The sequence below is a fragment of the Mya arenaria genome, chromosome 8 (assembly GCF_026914265.1).
Source record: "Mya arenaria isolate MELC-2E11 chromosome 8, ASM2691426v1".
NCBI lineage: Eukaryota > Metazoa > Mollusca > Bivalvia > Myida > Myidae > Mya > Mya arenaria.
Window position 1 is genome coordinate 34,823,946 of NC_069129.1, and position 20,581 is coordinate 34,844,526.

The following is a 20,581-nucleotide window of genomic DNA, read 5'->3' on the forward strand; positions in this document are numbered from 1 at the left end:
TACATTTACACCGATTTATGTAAAGAAAGCATTGTGCATGGAGCAGAACAACCGCTGTTACGACGGCTTGAGAAAAATAATGAACGAGGTTGGGATTACATTTTGGATACTCCCTACTATGTACCAGTGAAAAAGACGGAAGCCAGAGAATTTCTTATTTATATAAAATCTAGCAGTGACACTTTAGCCACAGAGTTGAAGGAACCTGTATACCTCACACTTCATTTTAAACAATATCCTTTTTTGTGAAGAAGTAAAGACATGACATTATACGTTCCCAATCCTCAAAAGTGGGTGGATTTCTTTGATCGCGTTAGTAGTGGAAATGCATCTCTCAACCAATCTGGAGGTGGACGGCGTTTATCAGTGATACCAGTGAATTACTCAAAACCGATCCACGATAACACCTACCCTATAAAAGCGGTCCTACCGGCGGAGCAGACGACAGCGCAAGCCAAGTCTGAGCTTGAAAGACAGGATATAAACCCGAGTAGTGTTGTTGACATGCTTCAGTCATCCTCAAGAAGTCGACGTCGAGGGATCAAACGCAAGCGAAGCTCCTCGAGAGGTCATTCGCCAACAAAGCGACGACGTTTAAGTGGTAAAACAAAGAGCCTTCAAAAAAAGAAGAACTCGAAAAAGAGTCATTATTCAGACAAAAGACAAAAGGACATATTTGAAATAAAATAGAAAATGTCTGTGTTTAATGAAGAAAAATTTAAAGAAGGACTCGTTTCCGAACTGGCTTTGTTCGATCTTCCCAGCACACAGACAAGTGTGACCAACATCTACGATGAGGAAATTCGGCCAATGTCGCAGACTTCTAGCGACGGTCCTTTTGAGTTCAGAATTAGTGGTCAGAATTCCATGGATTATTTGGATTTGAAAAATTCGCGGCTGTTCGTGAAGGCGAAAATCACCAAAGCGGATGGTACCGCCATCGGGGATAAGTCGGCCAATAAGGTCGGCCCCACAAATCTGTTTCTACAAGCGTTGTTTTCCACTGTGGAAGTCACCCTTCAAAACAAAGCCACCATCACGTGTAACTACAATCCGTACAGAGCCTACATTCCTACAATCCTGAAATATGGACCAGACGCTAACAATCAGCTGACTACACAGCTGTTCCAGATGGATGATGCCGATGCTCCAGGTATTATTACTTTGAGATATTGTATTAATTGATCATGTATTTTATAGTTGTATTGTTATAATGTTTTGTTTGAGTTTTGTTAACGCTATATCTTAAACAAAATAATCATTTGCTTTACAGACGTCACCGATCCTAACGGTACTAACGATGGACTCTATGCGAGGAATAAACTGGTGGCTGATAGCAAGTGCGTCGATATGCAGGGCCCCATTTTCCACGATTTGTTCGATATGGACCGGTATTTGCTGAATGAAGTGGACGTAAAAGTCAAGCTGTACAGGAGTTCCATCGATTTCTGTTTAATGGCTGGAGATGCCGTGCCTTATCGTTTGGTCATTGAGGACATTTACATTCTTACACGAAAAATTCGTGTGAACCCGGCTGTTATATATGGTCATTCCAAGATTTTGGAAAAACAGAATGCTCTGTACCCGTACAATAAAACGGAGGTCAAGTCTGTCAGTATTGCAACGGGCTCCACCACTTTCAGTTGGGATAACATGTATCAGGGCAGACGTCCCAACAAATTGATTTTGGGTTTTGTCAAGAGTAAAGCTGTGAGTGGAGATATTAAAACCAACCCCTTCAACTTTGAGAATTGCAGCATTCAGCAAATCGCGGTGTATTGTGACGGTCTCGCTGTTGGAAGCAACCCGCTTAAGTTGGACTTCTCCTCTACTGGTGGTACCTCGACCATACGCCCTTACACCGACTTACTGATGTCTGCAGGAAAATGGAGACAGGATGAAGGCAGTCATTTAGACAGAGCTCACTATATCAGCGGTTCTACCTTGTTTGTTTTTGAACTTGAACCAGATTTTTCACACCACGGCGAGTATTTGTCTCTGGCTAAAACTGGGAACGTACGATTAGATGTCGTGTTCAAGGATCCCTTGACAGAGCCCATGAGCTGTATCGTTTACAGTCAGGGTCCAGGATATTTCGAAGTGAACAAGGAGCGTGATATTATACTGTCATAATGGACACCTCCCAGCTAACATGTATGATTGACTGTGACCCTGTGTTAAAACACCGCGTGATTGGTGTATTTGCCGCTGACAAACTACCACAGAGTTTGCCAAACACCAGTTTTGGGTTTATATCCAACACCCACCCTCATTACAAGCACGGTCAACATTGGTGTGGATTTTATAGTGACGGCTTCGGAAATGTGGATTTTTTTGATAGCTATGGAAGAGTGCCAAGTCAAAATAGCTCTTATTTTCAGTCTTGGTTAGACACTCACGCTTATCACGTGCAGATAAATACTCAGCAATTACAAAGTGATCGTTCCAACGTGTGCGGACTCTACTGCGTTTTGTTTTTGCGACAGCGGCTTCTTGGACATTCTTATCAAGACTTTTTAAACATGTTTGATCATGTAAATGTGAATTCTAATGATGAGTTTGTGTATCAAACTGTACTCAATGCCTATCCATTATGTCTGTTTAATACGGGGAAGAATAAAAACCAAACTTGCGTTTGTAAGCTGTAAATAAACAATACATATGTATATTATATTTATTAAATATAAAGAAATAATTGTGTTTGTGATTTAATGATATAAACAATGAAAAACAATGTGTCCACGCATATCTTTGCGCACGTGTCCAATTTTTATGAGCATGGAGTGATTTTAAAACCATCTATCTCCATAGCTTCTTCATGGTGATGCTTCATACATTGACGGGTTGGCACGATAGAAAATGATAGTTTCTCTTGGTATTGATTGGAGTTTTGGTTCCTGTTTTGTCCGGTGATTTTGTAATGTCCATAGGCATAGCTGTTTACACTATCAATAAGATAACGCTTGTCATCAAATGCCGAGAGCGCTCGCTTATGAATGGTTTCCCCATAAAGTTCATGCTTATGACTTCTTAGGACAGTCATAGAGGAGATCATGCTGGTTTCATTAAACAGTGTGTTTTTATAATGTTCATGTTTTAACTCCTTTTTCACAGATACTTTAGCCACACCCTTGGCTCGTTTTTCTTCCTTATCTTTACACGTAAAACTGTACATTTTGGATCGAAGTCCTACAAATTCTGCTATCGGTTGTCCGTTTGTTTCGTCTTTCATTTTGCCCAACACTTTCTTGTTTTTATCGCTCCATAGAAAATGATCCTTTGGATAGTCCGACGTGTCAAAATGACACATTGAAGATTTCATATCTTTGTAAATGTCTTCAGTTTGGTAACATGCTAGAATACTATCGGTATCTGACATGAGAAGAGTACTTGTGGGGTACTTTCGTTTGATATGATTGTACCAGAAGTCGTACATGAGACATTTACTCAAATCTGAAAAATAAAAAAAAACAAGGGTAAGGTCATATATACATATACTAATAAAATACGTTGTTTTTGTTTTGTTTTATTTTTGTATATTTTATTACAATAACATATAAGAGTAAAAAGTAACATTTGTACCTAAAATGCTCATTCCACAAAATATTGGCTTCACCAAGTTGACCTTCGACTTGTACAGCTCCACTGCCACAAGGTCCTCGTTCAAGATGGTTGTGTCCTTATACGTGGGTTTGGCTGTCACCTTGTCCAATCGTTTTTTGTTGTGAATGATCTCGATTGTTTTGTAGCGTCTAACGTTTTCCATAGTCTTTAAAGAGAAAAAAGGTTAAAACAATAGAAACAACAAACATTATTCAGAATAAAACATTTTAGTAACTAGTAACTACTTAAATTTTTATGCAACTACTAAACTGTTCATGAAATATGTTTAGAAAAAAAATATTATTACAACGCACCTTTCCAAACACGGAGACGTTCATTAACTTGTAGAAGTTTTTCTGGAATGTTGACGTAGCCTTTTGTCGCATAACTGTGTTATGATCAATGTACTCTTTCATCCACGCCTTTTGTTTGAACTTGAGTACTCTATGAATGTCTTTCAGTTTCATGCCTAAACTGAGATACAACTGCAAGTTTCTGTAGTGAAGCACATAATGATTTTTGTTTTCCAATGTGGTTAATAATTTTTCCACTTTTCCTCTTTTGGGCAATGGATCTTCTTCCGTTAATCCGTATAGTGTTTTAAGAAGATGTTGAGCATATGGAGAGAGTTCTTCATTGGAAATCGTTCGTTTTTCTGGCGCTAAAGGAAAACAGTTGTGAATGTCATGTAATTCTTCTGGATACTCCAAGGACACTTCTAATATGTAACCCGTGTCTCCAGCTTCTGGAATGCTCTTGATGTCCAATGATTGGATTTCACTGTCTGACATAAACTTAAATTGTCCTACCGGAAGAGGTTGGTTCATCGCCCAGCCGTAAAGGTTGTTTGCATCCAGGTATTGTAAATAGATCGTAGGCAGTGAAGCGTCATAATCTGGTAGGTAGGGATTGTTGGCTTTCGCGTGACGATGAGATATTTGAGATATGCCTCCGCGAATGCCGGCTTCTATCATCAACACTTGGTCTATGTCTGTCAGCAACTCTAGTTCCACTTGACTGAGTTTCAAGCATGCAGACCAAGAGAGCCCAGGTGAAGTGAAAAACTGACACGCGTCAAGGTCATACTGCTTTAAACACAATGTTCTGAATGACTCAAAGACCTGACACAATAAAACACAGTCCATTCTTAAATACATTTCCTGATACTCCCGTAATGATGTCATGTTGAACTTTTCAAACACGGTCTTCGCGTGCTGATAATCCTCTTCAGATATATGTTCTTTTTTTATCGTCGAATAAAACGCTTCTTTTGCAGGCAATTCAACCTCATCGAATTTACTCATGCAGTCCATGTATTCATAAGGATAGACACCTTTTCGAAGAAGGAGTTGAGCTTCCGATTGATCTTTCGTTTCTGACAGCAAATGAGGAAACGCCTCCAGACCATCTTGGGCTAAATTGTCTACCAATATTTCCAATGATGTCGGTAAAAATTGGAAACTATCTATGAACCTTAAATGTGAAAGAGAAAAACTGACATATTTCTCTGTAGTCTGCGCGATACAGCCTAGTCTATACGATTTGAATTTGCCAATATTTTGACATAAAATATGAGCATCAAAATTTTTCAAGTTGTGAAACATGACCGGAATAAACTTCACCTGGCAGCATTTCAAGTTACAAGGATCATTGCAGGCTGGTCCAATCAATTTTGATGTCAAATGGTTGTGGTGCAAAACTATTCGATTGTACATCCTGTCGTGTAAGGTAAATGCTTTTTTGCAAATACAGCAATAGGTAGCCTTGCTAATGATGTCTTCACGTTCTTCTTTGCTGATATCCATCGGTTGTATGTGCGAAAGTATTTCCAGTATTTTCCTTTCTTCATTTAGAAGGCATTCAATCATCTTTGATCCCGCGTCCTTCCCCGTGTACACCACAGTCGGTTTGGTATATCGATTGTCTTCGCATACGACTTTATAACCAAAGCTACACACTTCTAATTTTGTGTTTTGTGTAGTAGAAGAACGTGTCGGATTTGAGGCGCAGGTGGGAAGCTTCTTATTGATGGTTTCAAAATCGGCATATATGACAAAGGGAACCTTAAGGGTCTTTTCATAGTCCTTGAATTTCAATATATCATTATCTCCCGGAGTTGGAAGGTTCACCCTTTGTGCACCGTTTCGTGCACACAGCTGTTGATGTTCCTGAAGCGAATTTGCTTTTACAAATCCATGCAAACAGTATGGACAGAAATGGGTTCGATTGTTGTTGGTCTTTATACGAGACAAAAACCGATTCAAGTCCGTTATCAAATAGTAATGAGAAATGTCTCCCTGGGTTAACCACAATAAATTAACATGATGTAGACGTCGGGTGTGCTCTGTGATTCGTAAAGGCACGAGGGTTTCGTTCTCATACGTAAATACGTTGATCGAGACATGTTCGTTTCTGCGTTCCACTTTTCGTATGTCGGCTAACTTGACTGGGTAGCTGATCTCCGACATGTTAATGTCATGTTCGTAAGGAAGGTAGTGCTCTACCTTTTCCGGTTGAATGGTTATAGGATGCATGGAAGCAAGCAGACAATATAGGAAACATTTGTCATCGTCATTTTTAATATTCAACAGACTTCTACTATATGCTAAAGACTTTGGTAGTGGAAGGTAACTGGAACCTCTTAATGGTCGGTACCCTACTGTATGGATTTCAAGTTTCAACACCTCTTTGACGTACCATCCAGAACCTCTACGTATAAACTCCTCCAAACTTGCGAACATTTTTTGTATAGCCTCATTTAAATCGTGTTCATTCCAGTCATCTACTGAGAAAATAATGTAAGTATTGCTGCGAAAGTATGGTTGAGCTGAAGTGACCTCGCCATCCGCTGTGCGTTCCATTTCCACTTGTACACACAAACTCCATTTTATACCTCTCATTTGGCGAGCGCGTGAATGCAAAAATGATCTCACTTGATCTCTTCTATTGCCAAAGAATGTCAGAAGATCGTACCTTTCGTTTCCAATGGGATGTATTAATCTATTGACCACTCTATTACCCAACGCTGACTCGTCCACTTGATTATTATTAACGTGCTCATTTTCGTCATTTGATTCGCTGCTGTCTGTTTGATCACTGTGTTCCATGTCGTTCATGGGTACATCCATGTCATTCGCTAAATTTGAGTCAGCTGCTGTATGAGGAGCAGATGCATTCCTATTATTCGTGTTTGAATGGTGAGGCAGTTCATTGACATCTAAATGACGAGATGCTGGTGCTCTTCTACCTCCTCGTTGCTGTCGTAATGGGTGATTTTCCACCACATGTTGATATAATTGTTTATAATTCGGGAACTGGTTATTGCAATGTCTACACCTAAATTCAGTTCGGGCGTGTTGTCTACCATTAGTTTTATGGAGACGAGTCATATGCCTTTTTAGATTATAAGTTGTTCCAAACCTTTTACCGCACAAATGACAGTTCAAATGCTTTACTTTTGGTGTCTTGTGTTTTTGTACATCATGTACTTGTTTACGATGTTTACACAAATCCTTTAAATGCATGTACTGAGCATTACACAATTCACACTTTTGTTTGGTTAAATGACATTTTATGTGTTTTTTCAATGTGTTCATTTTTTTAAACTGTTTTCCACATATTTTACATGTCAGAAGAGTTTTTTTCTGCTTTATTTTCTAGTTGATGCTGATGATGTGAATTATCATCGTCACTAGTTTGTTTTTTATTATCCATTTTTTGTTGTTGACAAACTATCACTGCAACTCCTGTCAATATAAAACAGAATATGATTTTTAAAACATTATAATACTATTTACCAGCTACATGTCTGTAAGACTGACTAAGTAAAAATCAGTATCTTGATCTTTTTTTAAATAATTTAAGAGCCTCCCATTTATGAAAATATTCTTCCATAGAAAATAAATCACATTTTTTGTAATTCATTTGAATTACTTAAATACATTATGATAATGAGTTTTGGGTGGAATTTTAATATCTTGGTGTATAAAAGAGGATAAATTTGATTTACATTTAGATGAAAGTCATAAATAGCATATTAACATTCCGCGAATTCTCAGGTGGCGACAATTTACCATATATATTAGGTTTTGAATGGGACTCTGTTCTTTTGAATTATATAATTTACATTTAGATTATTTAAATTATCCCATTTATCAAATTGTTGGGTTCAAAATGTTCATATTTCCAATTATCCTACCATATAAATAAATGATATCAAATCGTAAAAATATTTTTTTTAAAAACCCATTAATGTTACACCCTTTTTTATTGAAGTTTAAATCACGTCGTTTTTATATTTCTAATTTATTTTTTAATATTATGATAATAAATTTTTTGATGGAATTTTAATATCTTGGTATATAAAAGAAAATAAAATTCCATTTTTTCATTTGCATTTAAATTATTCCCATTTATCAAATTGTTGGGTTCAAAATGTACATATTTGTAATTATCCTACCATATAAATAAATGATATCAAATCGTAAAAAAAAATGTTTTAATGTTACACCTTTTTTATTGAAGTTTAAATTACGTGGTTTATTATTTCTAATTTCCTTTTTTTTGATATTATGATAATGAATTTTCGATGGAAATTTATTATCTTGGTGTATAAAAGGCGATAAAATTTTATTTTTATTTGCATTTAAATTACTTTCAAAAATGTCTTAATGGTGTATTGTTGGTATTTACATAAATATTATGTTGAATATAGTAATGCCTATGGTGATGAGTTTTCTTTATGGACTTTTTTTAATGTTTTTCACGCCTAAAAGACAAGAATATGTTGTATTTAATATGCTGTTATTTTTTGTAATTTCAATATCTATTTTTTTCCGTTTAAATTTTATAATGCCATTTTAAATATGTATCTAATTCATCTATATAATTAATACACAACACCTCTTACCTTGTTATACCAAGTAATTAATCCATTTTGCGTCCTTTTTCTTGTTACCACCACTTTGAATGATATTGGTCTGTTTAGTCGATTTTTTGGGGTTTAGTTTTGCTTTCCTTTTGATAACCAGTTGCCTCCCAAACGGCATTTTAACCAATGGTTTGTTCACGAATAATTGCGGTCGTTTTTCTTGTCGGCTAACGTCAACAACATCAGACTCGTTTGACACTTTAACATTATTATTTCCAATTGTTGATGATACGTTTTCTTTTGAAATTGCTTTACTATCGTCCGTTTTTAATGTGTCATTGGAGAGGCTTTCCTCCGCAACTTGTCCACCAGATTGTTGAATGGGAGATTCAGAACGTTTGTCTGTCATATTTAGCAATTGATCGTATTTAACTTTAGGTACGAGCACCATCGCGCGAGCCATATTGTTCACAGTTCCTCCTCTATGACCCGAATAAAAGGTAGAATGTAGTTGTGATACTTTAATAGTAATTCTTTTCTCTTTTTTAAGGCAATTCCTTTGCTAATAAACTGACGAATTACAAATTTTCTTTTGCTTAATCGCCGTTTCTCGATATCTCCCAATGCGATGTAGCCATGCATAATGTTGTATACAATTTGCACAATAGCCCTTAGCTGTGAGGAGTGTATGCTATTTAGTAAAACCTTTTTTTGTTTGTTGGATGAATGCAAAAGCAACAATAAATAGTATTTTTCCCTTTTCACTAATGAATCCATACTGATTATTTTTCGGGTTGAAACACTATCATTAACTGACCAGGTAAAACGTTCGTTCTTAGTATATATTCAGGATTGGAGTGAGGCGACAAATCAATCAGCAGGTATCCGTATTTTTCGGCAGTAGCTTTTTTGTAAGCATCCATAAAATATTTTACATTACCCGGAAAAATTTGTCTACCTAAGGTTTGAATTTGCATTTCATCTCGACCGTTTTTAAACAGGAAAAAATAGTGCGTGTTTAGACTTATTGTACGAAACTCTCGTCCAGGGCAAAACGCATTTTGACAAATGAGAAGACAAAAGTACTTTAAATGGTGGGCGTATTTACAATAAATGTCAACCACATCTTTACTTTTGGCGCATTCGCTCATCATATCGTCTAGGATCAAGATTTTTTCATTGGAGTACTTCATATTCCAAGTTTCCAGTTCAGTTTTGGAAGGCAGTCCTTCAAAAAATGTCATGTGCGGAATAGCTTTCTTCATTTCTGCGAAAAGAGGCTGATCTACGCCATAACAATAGTAAATGGCTTGGATTGGTTTGGTGAAAGCTCCATTGGCATGTTTTAACAGTTGAAAGACGAATGTACTCTTTCCCACATTACTGGGTCCTAAAATAATCAATACCAATAATATCATCAGTGTATCAACGTGTGTTGTCTCATATTTTTTTTATATTCAAACAAAAACATTATGTAAAATATATATATTTTCGTGTTTCATCTTCTATTACGATAAAACAAAAATTCAATATTTTAGTAATGTCGCTGTTTACTAAAAAATAACTCTAACCTATGACTTGCGCTGTCGAGTCGACTTCTAATTTGACCAAACTTTCCATAATGATGACTTACGAATGAATGATTTTTAAACCATACATGACACCTTATATTAGATCTCAAAATATTCAATTAAATAACGCAATAGATTTTTTAATAATTTTATTGATTACATTACCATCACCAACGTCATACAAATATCTGATTATAAATATAATACAATAATAATATAAATTTATACATATACAAAAACACCCACACAATGAAAAGAATTACACAAACCAACATACAACAGCAAAGAAAAATATGACAAAGTACAAACAAAATCAATTTAATTTTAATCTTCTGTCTAGCACTACGACATTTATAGTCATTTGTAATATCTTAAATTTCCACGTCTCTGATTTGTGATAGCACTCTGAATAAACTTTCCTTTCGAAACATTGTTTTTCATCTGGGAGAATGTCTAAGGTGGATATTGCCGTTTCCCATTCACGCAATACGTTTTCTTTTTCTATCATGCAAAGAATGTCGTCTAAATACATTTCCAGTTGCTGTTTCTTGGTAAGAACAAGACAATCGTGCTTTAATTGAGATAAACAGGCATTTTGACAACCGAAACATTTTATTCTAAACATACAATGCATTTTGGAAGCGATTTCCCTAGCATAAATATAATTAAAAAAAGACTCCAGTAATAATTCATTGCTCATCGTTCATGTCACTGTAAAGAAACTATAATATCAAATGTCAAAATTCACAGATGAAAATGCTCCATAACTCCACGTTTTATCAACACTTAATTGTTTCATTCCAACTCCGGTAAGTTTCATGTAATGACATTCGCTAGAATGTTTTTCGTGTTCCACTGCCGGTATATCACTAACGTCCCATTCACTAATTTTTACTCCGCAAGCAAAACACTCCACAGTGTCACCCTTTTCAGTGTAAATGAATCCCGCTCTTGCCAACTCGAATTTATCCTGCTTTATTTGTTTTGGCCAAAGTAGAAAGGTGGCTAAGCGAGTCTCATATTTAGCATTATTGTTATATTTAACAGCACATCCAAAAAGTACAGTTTCTTTCATCGCATTCATTTTCAGATACTCTATTTCATTGATGATTTCTGAGTAGAGCAGTTGCAACGATACTGGGCAAAAGGCATTTGATTACAGTCCGAAATGGAATAGGGACATTGCCCGATACCATTCAGCACTTCAATGGGCGATCCTTTATCATCGTTTACCGATGAAGTGTGTTGCGCTATTGAATTTGAGTCAGCGCTCTCCTCGACTAATTCAAATCCAAAATCCCAATATGTGTCACATTCGGGTAGACCCAACACATTTTGCGGAGGTTCTTCAATCACACTCCATTGGATATGCTCGTTTGTTGACAGTGCGTTTGACGTTAACGTCTCTTGTGGAATTTCTACAATGTTAGTCCTTTGCTCGTTTGATGAGGGTTCTACGGATTGCAATGCCTCAAGCTCGCTGTATGAAGCATTTTCATTGACAGTCGCTATCATATTCCCCTGGATAATACATCGTGTAGATTCAGAAGTCTTTTTATGTGTTTTCCTTTTATCATCTGAATGTTTGGCGCGCTTTTTTGTGGCAGACGGCTTCTTGCGTGTATCACCATTTTCAAAATGTTTCTTAGTAAAGTGCGACCTGCTTCGTATATGTCGTGACACGTAAAATTCCGTCATCCAGGCATTGTATGGAGCACAAAAAATTGTCTTATGATTATCCTTGACCACTTTCATCTCACGATTATCTTTGACTACTTCCATAATGCATAAGTTTTGATCACGAAATAAAAATGTCAAGGGATACAGCTTGTTTAACACATGCAGTTTTAGCTTATAGATACGCCTCCTAGAGCATCCTTGGATATGATTGGTTTATATGCCTTGTATCATTACATACTCTCGTAGCATAATAGAGGTTCATGTACATCATTACCGCATACCATACAATTTCTTTTTACAATGACCTTATTTGGTAAGCGTAATTCTACTAAACAAGTAGTCTGTTGTTTCTTACATATGATACAAAATCGTATGTTATTATCTATGTAAAAAGACATTACTGTTCACGATAAAAAGGAAAACTTTTTTCAAATACTTCTTGATCAATACAAGTTAAACATCTTTGAAACCAACCGACATCTTTAAATCTGGAGGATAAAAGTCCATCCTCACGTTTTACTCGAAATAAACAGTCATCGCAGATATAAATTCCATAATGACATTCTTTACACTTTAGCATGAGGTGTTCATCAAAATTGAACTGGTGAAGACCAATTGTACAAAAACATTTTTTATGAAGTGCTATCACATTCAGAGATGGTAGGCCACGTTATTTCATTCAGTGAGTATTCGTGAAAACACCATCCGCGTTGAGCAGATAATAAAGACACTTCTCTAATGATTTCAGAACAATCTTCTCTAGCTTTCAAAGAAAACAGCATAATACCTTGTGCCGGATAAAGAAAAGAAATGCTTTCAAAATGAATCATATGATCAGTTAAATAACGTCGTAATTTTTGGTGACAATTACTATCTGAAGTAAGTAATAATCTTATGGGACATACCGAGCTATCGAAAATATCACACATGTTTGTGTTTATAATAATTTTAGGAGTCTAAAGGAGCGTTCACTATTTCTCTATAAAGTCTACGACCATGCTGCACATTTCTCATTGGTAAGTATAAAATAGAGTCAGCGAGTCCTTGATCATTTACAAGTTCAATGCATGTAACTACAGTTATAAAATATAATCGACACTGAACACAACGACACAGTTTAACAGATTGTCTAGCCAGAGAGATATAAGCGGATTGTTTCAAAAGATTGACTCGCTCGTTTCCACACCTCGGGCACTCATCCATGCTTGTTCACCTAATACGGTTTAGGACGCTGCTGTCCTGCTCCCATCTTGTTGTACTTTGTTGCACTGTTAGCGACTCCACTGTTAGCGGCTACTTTGTTAGCGGCTACACTGTTAGCGACTTCCTAAAAACAACAACATAACTATAAACATTCTTAATACACACTATGTCAAGACATACAAGTTCTTTCTGTTTTTCCATTTATTTATTTTTTTGACCAATACAATCTGAACATAACTTAAAATATAGTTAAAATCAAGTGGCTGATGGAAAAAATTTGACTAAAGTATTTCTTACAAATATGTTGTCAGAAAAAAGGTTATCTGTAAAAATCTAATATTTATATAATATATGATAAATTGTTTGGACCGTCAACTGGGAATTGGCTGAATATTAATTGATTGATAAATTGTCGCCACCTGAGAATTCGTGGAATGTTAATATACTATATATGGTTTTTCATCTGAATGTAAATTATATAATTTAAAAAACAGAGTCCCATTCAAAATCTAATATATATGATAAATTGAAATGTTAATATCTATGTAGTGAGATCACAGCACAGATGGATAACCTTGTCCAACTCCACAAGAAGGCAAACTCAATAAATAAAGATTATATTTAATAATAACCAAAACTGAAAAATACACCATATATTAAAACATCGATTTTTTCTTCTTCAGAACAGACGGGTGGGCAGATATCAGAATTAACCAATGGAAGTAAGTGTTTCATGTGTTTAAACAATTTGACATGTAATAACTTCTTGTATGATATTTGTATGTTCTATTTTGTTTTGTTTTGTATTTTTACAGTAGAAAATTTTGTACATTATGGACTTATATATTTTATAGATTTCCTCTCATGTATAGTGTGATTTCAACTTTCAGCAAAATCTCCGCAGGATAAAAACAACAACACAACCATTGCAAGCACTCGTATCTATTCACATATGTTGTCTCATTTTGTCACAAAGTCTCCTTCAACCAACCAAAACACACCATTTCCCCATTATATAATATTATATATTAACATTGTTATTCTTTTCACCATAATAATAATACTAAGTATGCGGATAAAATATATATTTTATGGCATTAAGGTAAAACTTAACTTCCTTAAGTATAAAATTAACAGATCACCAATATTCAGATCTAATATCAATTTTGCAAATGATGATAATTATTTGGAAGCTATAAATCAAAGAGATCAAATTCAACTCAGAACCTGGCTTTCAACAGATCATAATATTTATGAAGATGTGGATAGCTTTGAGTCTGATGATAACATTGAATTTACACAATTTTAATACAAACATTTAGAAAATAAAGTAAACTTGAAAGTCTTTATCAAGGTAATAAAGTTGTTAAGTTGTCTGTCTGCACAAATATTGATATAAATTGTTTGTTTACTATTTTAATGTATTTAATTACTTCTGTTTTTCAGTCATTGGCTCTGGAGTGGTGGCGGGAGCCAGTGTTGTTTTTGCCATCATTGTTGTCATCTGTTTACGAAAAAGAATAAGAGAAATTAAATTAGGAAATGTCACATTTTTAATGAATCAGACAGGTAGCACAGTTGTGGAAGAAACATGTTTAGATGCTGTTTCAGTGAACTTAAGAACTGAAGTCGAAGGTCAGATGCCGGTGGAAGTTTATGTATCTGAAACAGCTGAAGCCGGAGGTCTGAGTTCGACGGAAGCTGATGTAGAATCAGCAGTCGGTCAAAGAACTAGATCCAAAACAAAGATAACTTGAAATTCAAGTTATCTTTATTTTGGATCTAAAATACTTGAACTTTTTTGAACTTTATTTCCTCCAAATTTTGAAGAGTTACAAAAAGTACAAAACATACATAATGTATTATACAAAATAGACATGCATGGAATATACAATAAATAAAAACAAACATATTTTAAAGGATGGAACACATTGTTATACATGTTGTAGGACACTATCAAATTTTCATATTTGTTTTATCAATTGAATGTTCGTAGTGAAATGAATAAGATGTTCTTCGGAAGATGAACAACTATAGTTAGACTAATATGAAATGTGTCTGATTTTAAAATATTTATGCGAAAAGAAAGCTCTTTAGCAAACTAAATATTTGGGATTTAATTCAATGTAAAAGTAACTGACTTTGGACATTGTGGTCTGTTAAAAGCTAATAAGATAGTAAACTGATAAAGCATGTGTCTGTATAGGTGATTAACTAATACCATTTCATATCTGTTTATCATTTAATTTACTGTACATATCAAAAGTAACTAATTATACAACTGTGCTACCTGTCTCATTCATTTAAAATGCGGCATAATACCATATAATTAATGTATATCATTTTTTCTTAATGTGTTATATATTTAAGTATTTTGTGACATTCACAAGAAAAATTGATTGTGTGGTTTTCATTTTTTTTTTTAAAAAACATGGAAAATGTCATATTTATAATATAAAAACACATTCCTATTGTTAACAGGTTAAAACACCTACAGTTATTCCATTTTTATCTATTTATAATTGACCACTACATTCCTTTTTGTTTTTTTATAAAACACATTCATACTGTTAACTGGTTAAAACACTTACTGCTATTCCATTTTTATCTGGATCCCATCTGGCCCTTCTACCAGATGGACTGAAAAATCCTCTGTCACCAGCACTGCTGGCTCTGAATTTTCAGTCTGCAAAAAACACACAAGCCTGTGTAAATGTGCAATTAAAATACTTTTTATAACAAACCATTGAAGTTTTTGATGTGTACTTAAATATAAAACCATTGGAGTTTTTGTATTATTTTTGTTCTTGTTTAAGTTGTGTTTATAAGGTTGTCTCATTTCATATGCATACTGTTTAGAATGACAGTTTTTTTTAATTTATCATACTGTCATGTGAGTTATTTTCTGTTGTTATACCCATATACAATTCATGTGTTAAACATCAGGTTTAAATATCTATTCCTTTCATTTATTATTAAATAAACAAAATACTGTTGTTGTTAAAAGTATTTAAAAACAAAACAAACCAAAAAACAAAAACTGTTTTAAGATACTTTATGCATTATAAATAAAAACTTTTTACTGGTATAATAAATCATTGGAGTTTTTTTATGTGTTTTTGTATTATTTTTGTTTTTGTACAAGTTGTGTTTATAAGGTTGTCTCATTTCATATGCATACTGTTTAAAATGATAGGGGTTTTATTATCACATGTGTGTTTTTATATTGTTATACATGTACACAATTAACGTGTTAAAATCTAGTTTAAATTAACAAAATAGTATTAGTGTTTTTTAAACAAAGTATTTTAAAAAAGCAAAAAACAAAAAACTCAAAACCAGTTTTTAAAATATTTTAAATAGAACTTGGAACATGCATTATAATAATGGAATATAACATTATTTGTACATACCGAAGATCGTTTACTACAATCATGTAATTGTTTTGTCTCCTTCAAACTGCAATAAAATAACATTTTTTCATTCATTTCATCTTTAGTGGATAGTTTTATTTGTTTCATGTATTATGCTTCATATTATAACCTCATATCTTTTTGCATGTCATATATTGTCACCTCATATACCATGGTCGTATATTTTTGCTTGCCATGTAATATTACCTCATATGATTACATATATATTCTGCTGATTATATGTATTATATCCTCATATACTACCTCATATATTTTTGGGTCTCATATATTGTTACCTCATTTACTATGTCCATATATTTTTTGCATGTCAACATGTCATTTTCCTCATAGCATTGTCATATTCATTTGTTACATTGTTTTATTATCATTATGATTCTACAATCGTTGTGTCAAATTACCACCAATAACAGTATTATTTGATATAAAAGGGTATTTTCTACAATGAAAGTTTAGTTATTGTGTTAATGTTTGTTCACTGTTTTTAATTTTTTGATAATTTGTTGCATTTTCTAATAAAATTAAAAAGCAAAAAAAAACCTACCTCTCTTTTACTTCTTCTACTTGCTTTGATATGGATTGGAGCTGAAATAAACCACAGACACACATACACCAAGTGTTAAACTAGTAGAAGTAGATGTCTCACAAATAGTCAGCTAAGTCAATGTATGCGTGTATATGTCTGGATTATTGCTAAATATGTACCCAATGTCACTCTTGCAGTGAATAAAAATGATACATATCCAATGGTCACTCTTACAGTAAAATAGAAATGACTGGAAATTACCTAATAATTTGATAATCCAAATAGTAGTCGGTTACAATAACATTGAACATCAACTTACTTGCTCAGCAATGCCCAGTTGTTCCTGGGCATGCCGTAATTTGGCCTTTGTAACGACCAATTCAAATTTAGCCCCTTGGAGGGCGTTTTCCAAGGCAGTAGTCTGAAAAAAGTTATAATAAAGAAATAGGCACTGGTTCAATCTACAAGCATTTAAAGTATGGATGTACTCTAAAACAAGGTTGTAACTGAAAATGGAATTCATATAACATAGAAAGTAAAATTAAAGTTTTTAAAGACTGTTCATGTTAAATAAAAGCATATTTTAAATCTCCCGTATAATAGTGAAACAATACCATACCTTTTGAAGTAACATGGTTACTTCCGCTTGCGTTTTTAATAATTGGGAAATCAACACTTGATAGTCTTGCGACATGTTTTAGTTGGAAGATTTTTACACAAGTGATTGTGAAACAGAATTCTACCTCATAAATGCAAAACATATCGTAACCCAAAATAAATTATTTTTAATTAAAAAATGGGTTACCACAGTGACATTCAAAAACGAGGTTTTAAATAAATCATTTTTCGTCTGTATTGAAGATAAACAAATTTATGGTAATGTAATGTTTAAATACAACATTATACAACTCATTTCACGATATAATAACGTCTTTTTTCATAAACAGCGATGTAATTAACCTATAAATCTTATTTGTATGAAAAGAGTACCAAATATTTTAAATGCCAGTGTCACTTTTTCATAATTTTATTTCATAATAAAATCATTATTTACACCGTGGGAACGTTTTTTTCACAGCAGGTGAAATAAACTTTTAAAACTGTGTCATGTTCCGAGGTATCCTAACCATACTTAATTCATATATGAAAATCGGGAGGGGGGGGGGGCAACTTTTGTACTTAGGCTTATCCTGGTGAGTACGAGTTGTTTCCCATACACAATGTGTTCTTTGAAAAAACGTAACATTGCTCCTCTTATAGACTTTGGAGCAAAAAGTTACCCTAGGGTAACTTTGCTCCTCTTACTAATACAATTCCAATAGGGTAACTTTGCTCCTCTTACTAATGCAAAACCAATAGGGTAACTTTTTGCTCCTCTTACTTATGCAAAACCAATAGGGTAACTTTTTGCTCCTCTTACTTATGCAAAACCAATAGGGTAACTTTTTGCTCCTCTTACTTATGCAAAACCAATAGGGTAACATTTTGCTCCTCTTACTTTTATACTACTCACGTGCACAATTCCGCTAGTTAACATACCACTGTAAAATGGTTATTTCTTTCAAGGGTATAACTTAAAGGATAATTGTATGCATTTAAAATAGCAAAAATTGTAAGTAGCATTATATACATGGGAATTAGAGCATGGTACATTGATGTTTAGTTGGTAAAAATGTTATAATTAATCTAGCTTGTTAGGAATAATCTTTGGAAGGTGTTTCTGAGAGGAGGTATTGTATTTATCATGCAATTTAAATACTACTAGATTTTGCTGATATCACCAGAAACAGTAGCATACAAAAGCATGGCTTCTTCAATGATAACTGGTCAATCCCTAGCCACAGGTAACCACCTGAACCTCTGCATGGTCACTGTTCTGACAATATCAACACATACCACTGTGAAAGAATGTTAATATGTTATACACCCCTCCAACAATATCGTATGAGCCCCAGCTGAACCAACCCCCTTCGCATACTCTATTATATATATATACTTATGAACATTTAAGTGCTTTACGGGTTTTTTTTTCTGTTTTCTGGTAATTCCACAGACCTGTTCCACCAGAATTTTTTCTTGTGGGTAAACTCAAACCGGAAGTATCTTAACTGAAATTCCTGCGATTTGATTGTCCAACAGATTATCGTGTGAGCCTATGTAATTGTTGGGTTACGTACCGTTCCTACATGATATCATTGATCATGTTATATGTAATGAATGGTCCTTGACCTTTCAAGTTTACCTGTTGATTAAAAATCAGATTATTTTAAATAGGAAAAACATCCTCCGAAACGTTTTTCCTGAGCTTTGTTGAACCTAAGGTTCGTAAACAGAGATAAAGAAATCTTAGCCTACGAGTTTGAGGACAAGTTATTAAATACTCATTAAATGTGCACAAAGGTTTGTAATAACGGTATAAGACAAACATTTTTTGGTATCTTGATGTTTCCTTTTTTTCGTGGTTACCTGTGGCTAGGGATTGACCAGTTATCATTGGAGAAGCCATGCTTTTGTGATCGGTCTATGTCCGGCTTCTGTCGTCCGTCGTTCGTCGTCCCTCATCAACAATTGGTTATAATCATCTTCTTCTCCTAAACCCCTTGGACAATTTTGATTTAACTTCATAGGAATGATCTTTGGTTGGTGCTTTTTCAAAATTGTTCAAATAAATTAAATCCTTGCAGAACTCTGGTTGCCATGGCAACCTTAAGGAAAATGTCAACAATTGGTTATAATCATTATTCTTCTTCTCCTAAACCGCTTGGACAATTTCGATGAAACTTCATAGGAATGATCTTTGGTTGGTGCTTTTTCAAAATTGTTCAAAGAAATGAATTCCATGCAGAGCTCTTGTTGCCATGGCAACTTAAAGGAAAATGTCAACAATTGGTTATAACCATCTTCTTCTCTTAAACCGCTTGGACAATTTTGATAAAACTTCATAGGAATGAACCTTGGTTGATGTTTTTTCAAAATTGTTCAAAGAAATTATTTCAATGCAGAACTCCATGGCAACCTAAAGAAATATGTCAACAATTGGTTATAATCATCATCTTTTCCTACCCCCCTTGGACAATTTTAAATAAACTTCATAGGAACAATCCATGGTTGGTGCTTCTTTAAAATTGTTCAAAGAAATGAATTCCATGCAGAACTCTGGTTGCCATGGCAACCTAATGGAAAATGTCAACAATTGGTTATAATCATCATCTTCTCCTTAACCCCCTTGGACAATTTTAATGAAACTTCATAGGAACAATCCTTGGCTGGTGCTTCTTCAAAATTGTTCAAAAAAATGAATTCCATGCAGAACTCTGGTTGCTATGGCAACTTAAAGGAAAATGTCAACAATTTGGTTATAATCATCATCTTCTCCTAAACCCCTTGGACAATTTTAATGAAACTTCATAGGAATGATCCTTGTTTGGTGCTTTTTCAAAATTGTAAAAGAAATGAATTCCATACAGAACTCTGGTTGCCATGGCAACCTTAAGGAAGAATTACAAAACTTTTTTGGCAAATACTATTAGGCCTAGTGCTTAAATATTTGGTGTGTAACATTGTCTATTGGTTATCTACCATGTTTATTCAAAGTATGCCCCTGAAGAAAAATTGGCCTAACCCAGTGGGTTACAAGTTCATTATAAATACATTTTGTTAAAATTTGATAGTTATGTAAAGTTTACCCTTGAAACAA

The 20,581-nt window shown here is 34.2% G+C and overlaps 2 protein-coding genes across 2 annotated transcripts; one reads left to right on the forward strand and one right to left on the reverse strand.

Moving 5' to 3' along the window:
• The first annotated feature begins 693 nt into the window (after positions 1 to 693).
• LOC128244159 (uncharacterized protein F54H12.2-like) lies at positions 694 to 2,133 on the forward strand. The gene is made up of 2 exons (XM_052962176.1): positions 694 to 1,153; positions 1,274 to 2,133. The coding sequence occupies exons 1-2, from the start codon at positions 694 to 696 to the stop codon at positions 2,131 to 2,133; spliced, it is 1,320 nt and encodes a 439-aa protein (XP_052818136.1).
• Positions 2,134 to 2,767: 634 nt separating this feature from the next.
• LOC128242918 (uncharacterized) lies at positions 2,768 to 4,086 on the reverse strand. Its single transcript, XM_052960351.1, has 3 exons — positions 3,918 to 4,086; positions 3,583 to 3,769; positions 2,768 to 3,453 (listed from the first exon to the last, which is right to left on the reverse strand). Exons 1-3 carry the CDS (start codon positions 4,068 to 4,070, stop codon positions 2,771 to 2,773), a joined length of 1,023 nt encoding a protein of 340 aa, XP_052816311.1. The 5' UTR covers positions 4,071 to 4,086; the 3' UTR covers positions 2,768 to 2,770.
• Positions 4,087 to 20,581: the final 16,495 nt, after the last annotated feature.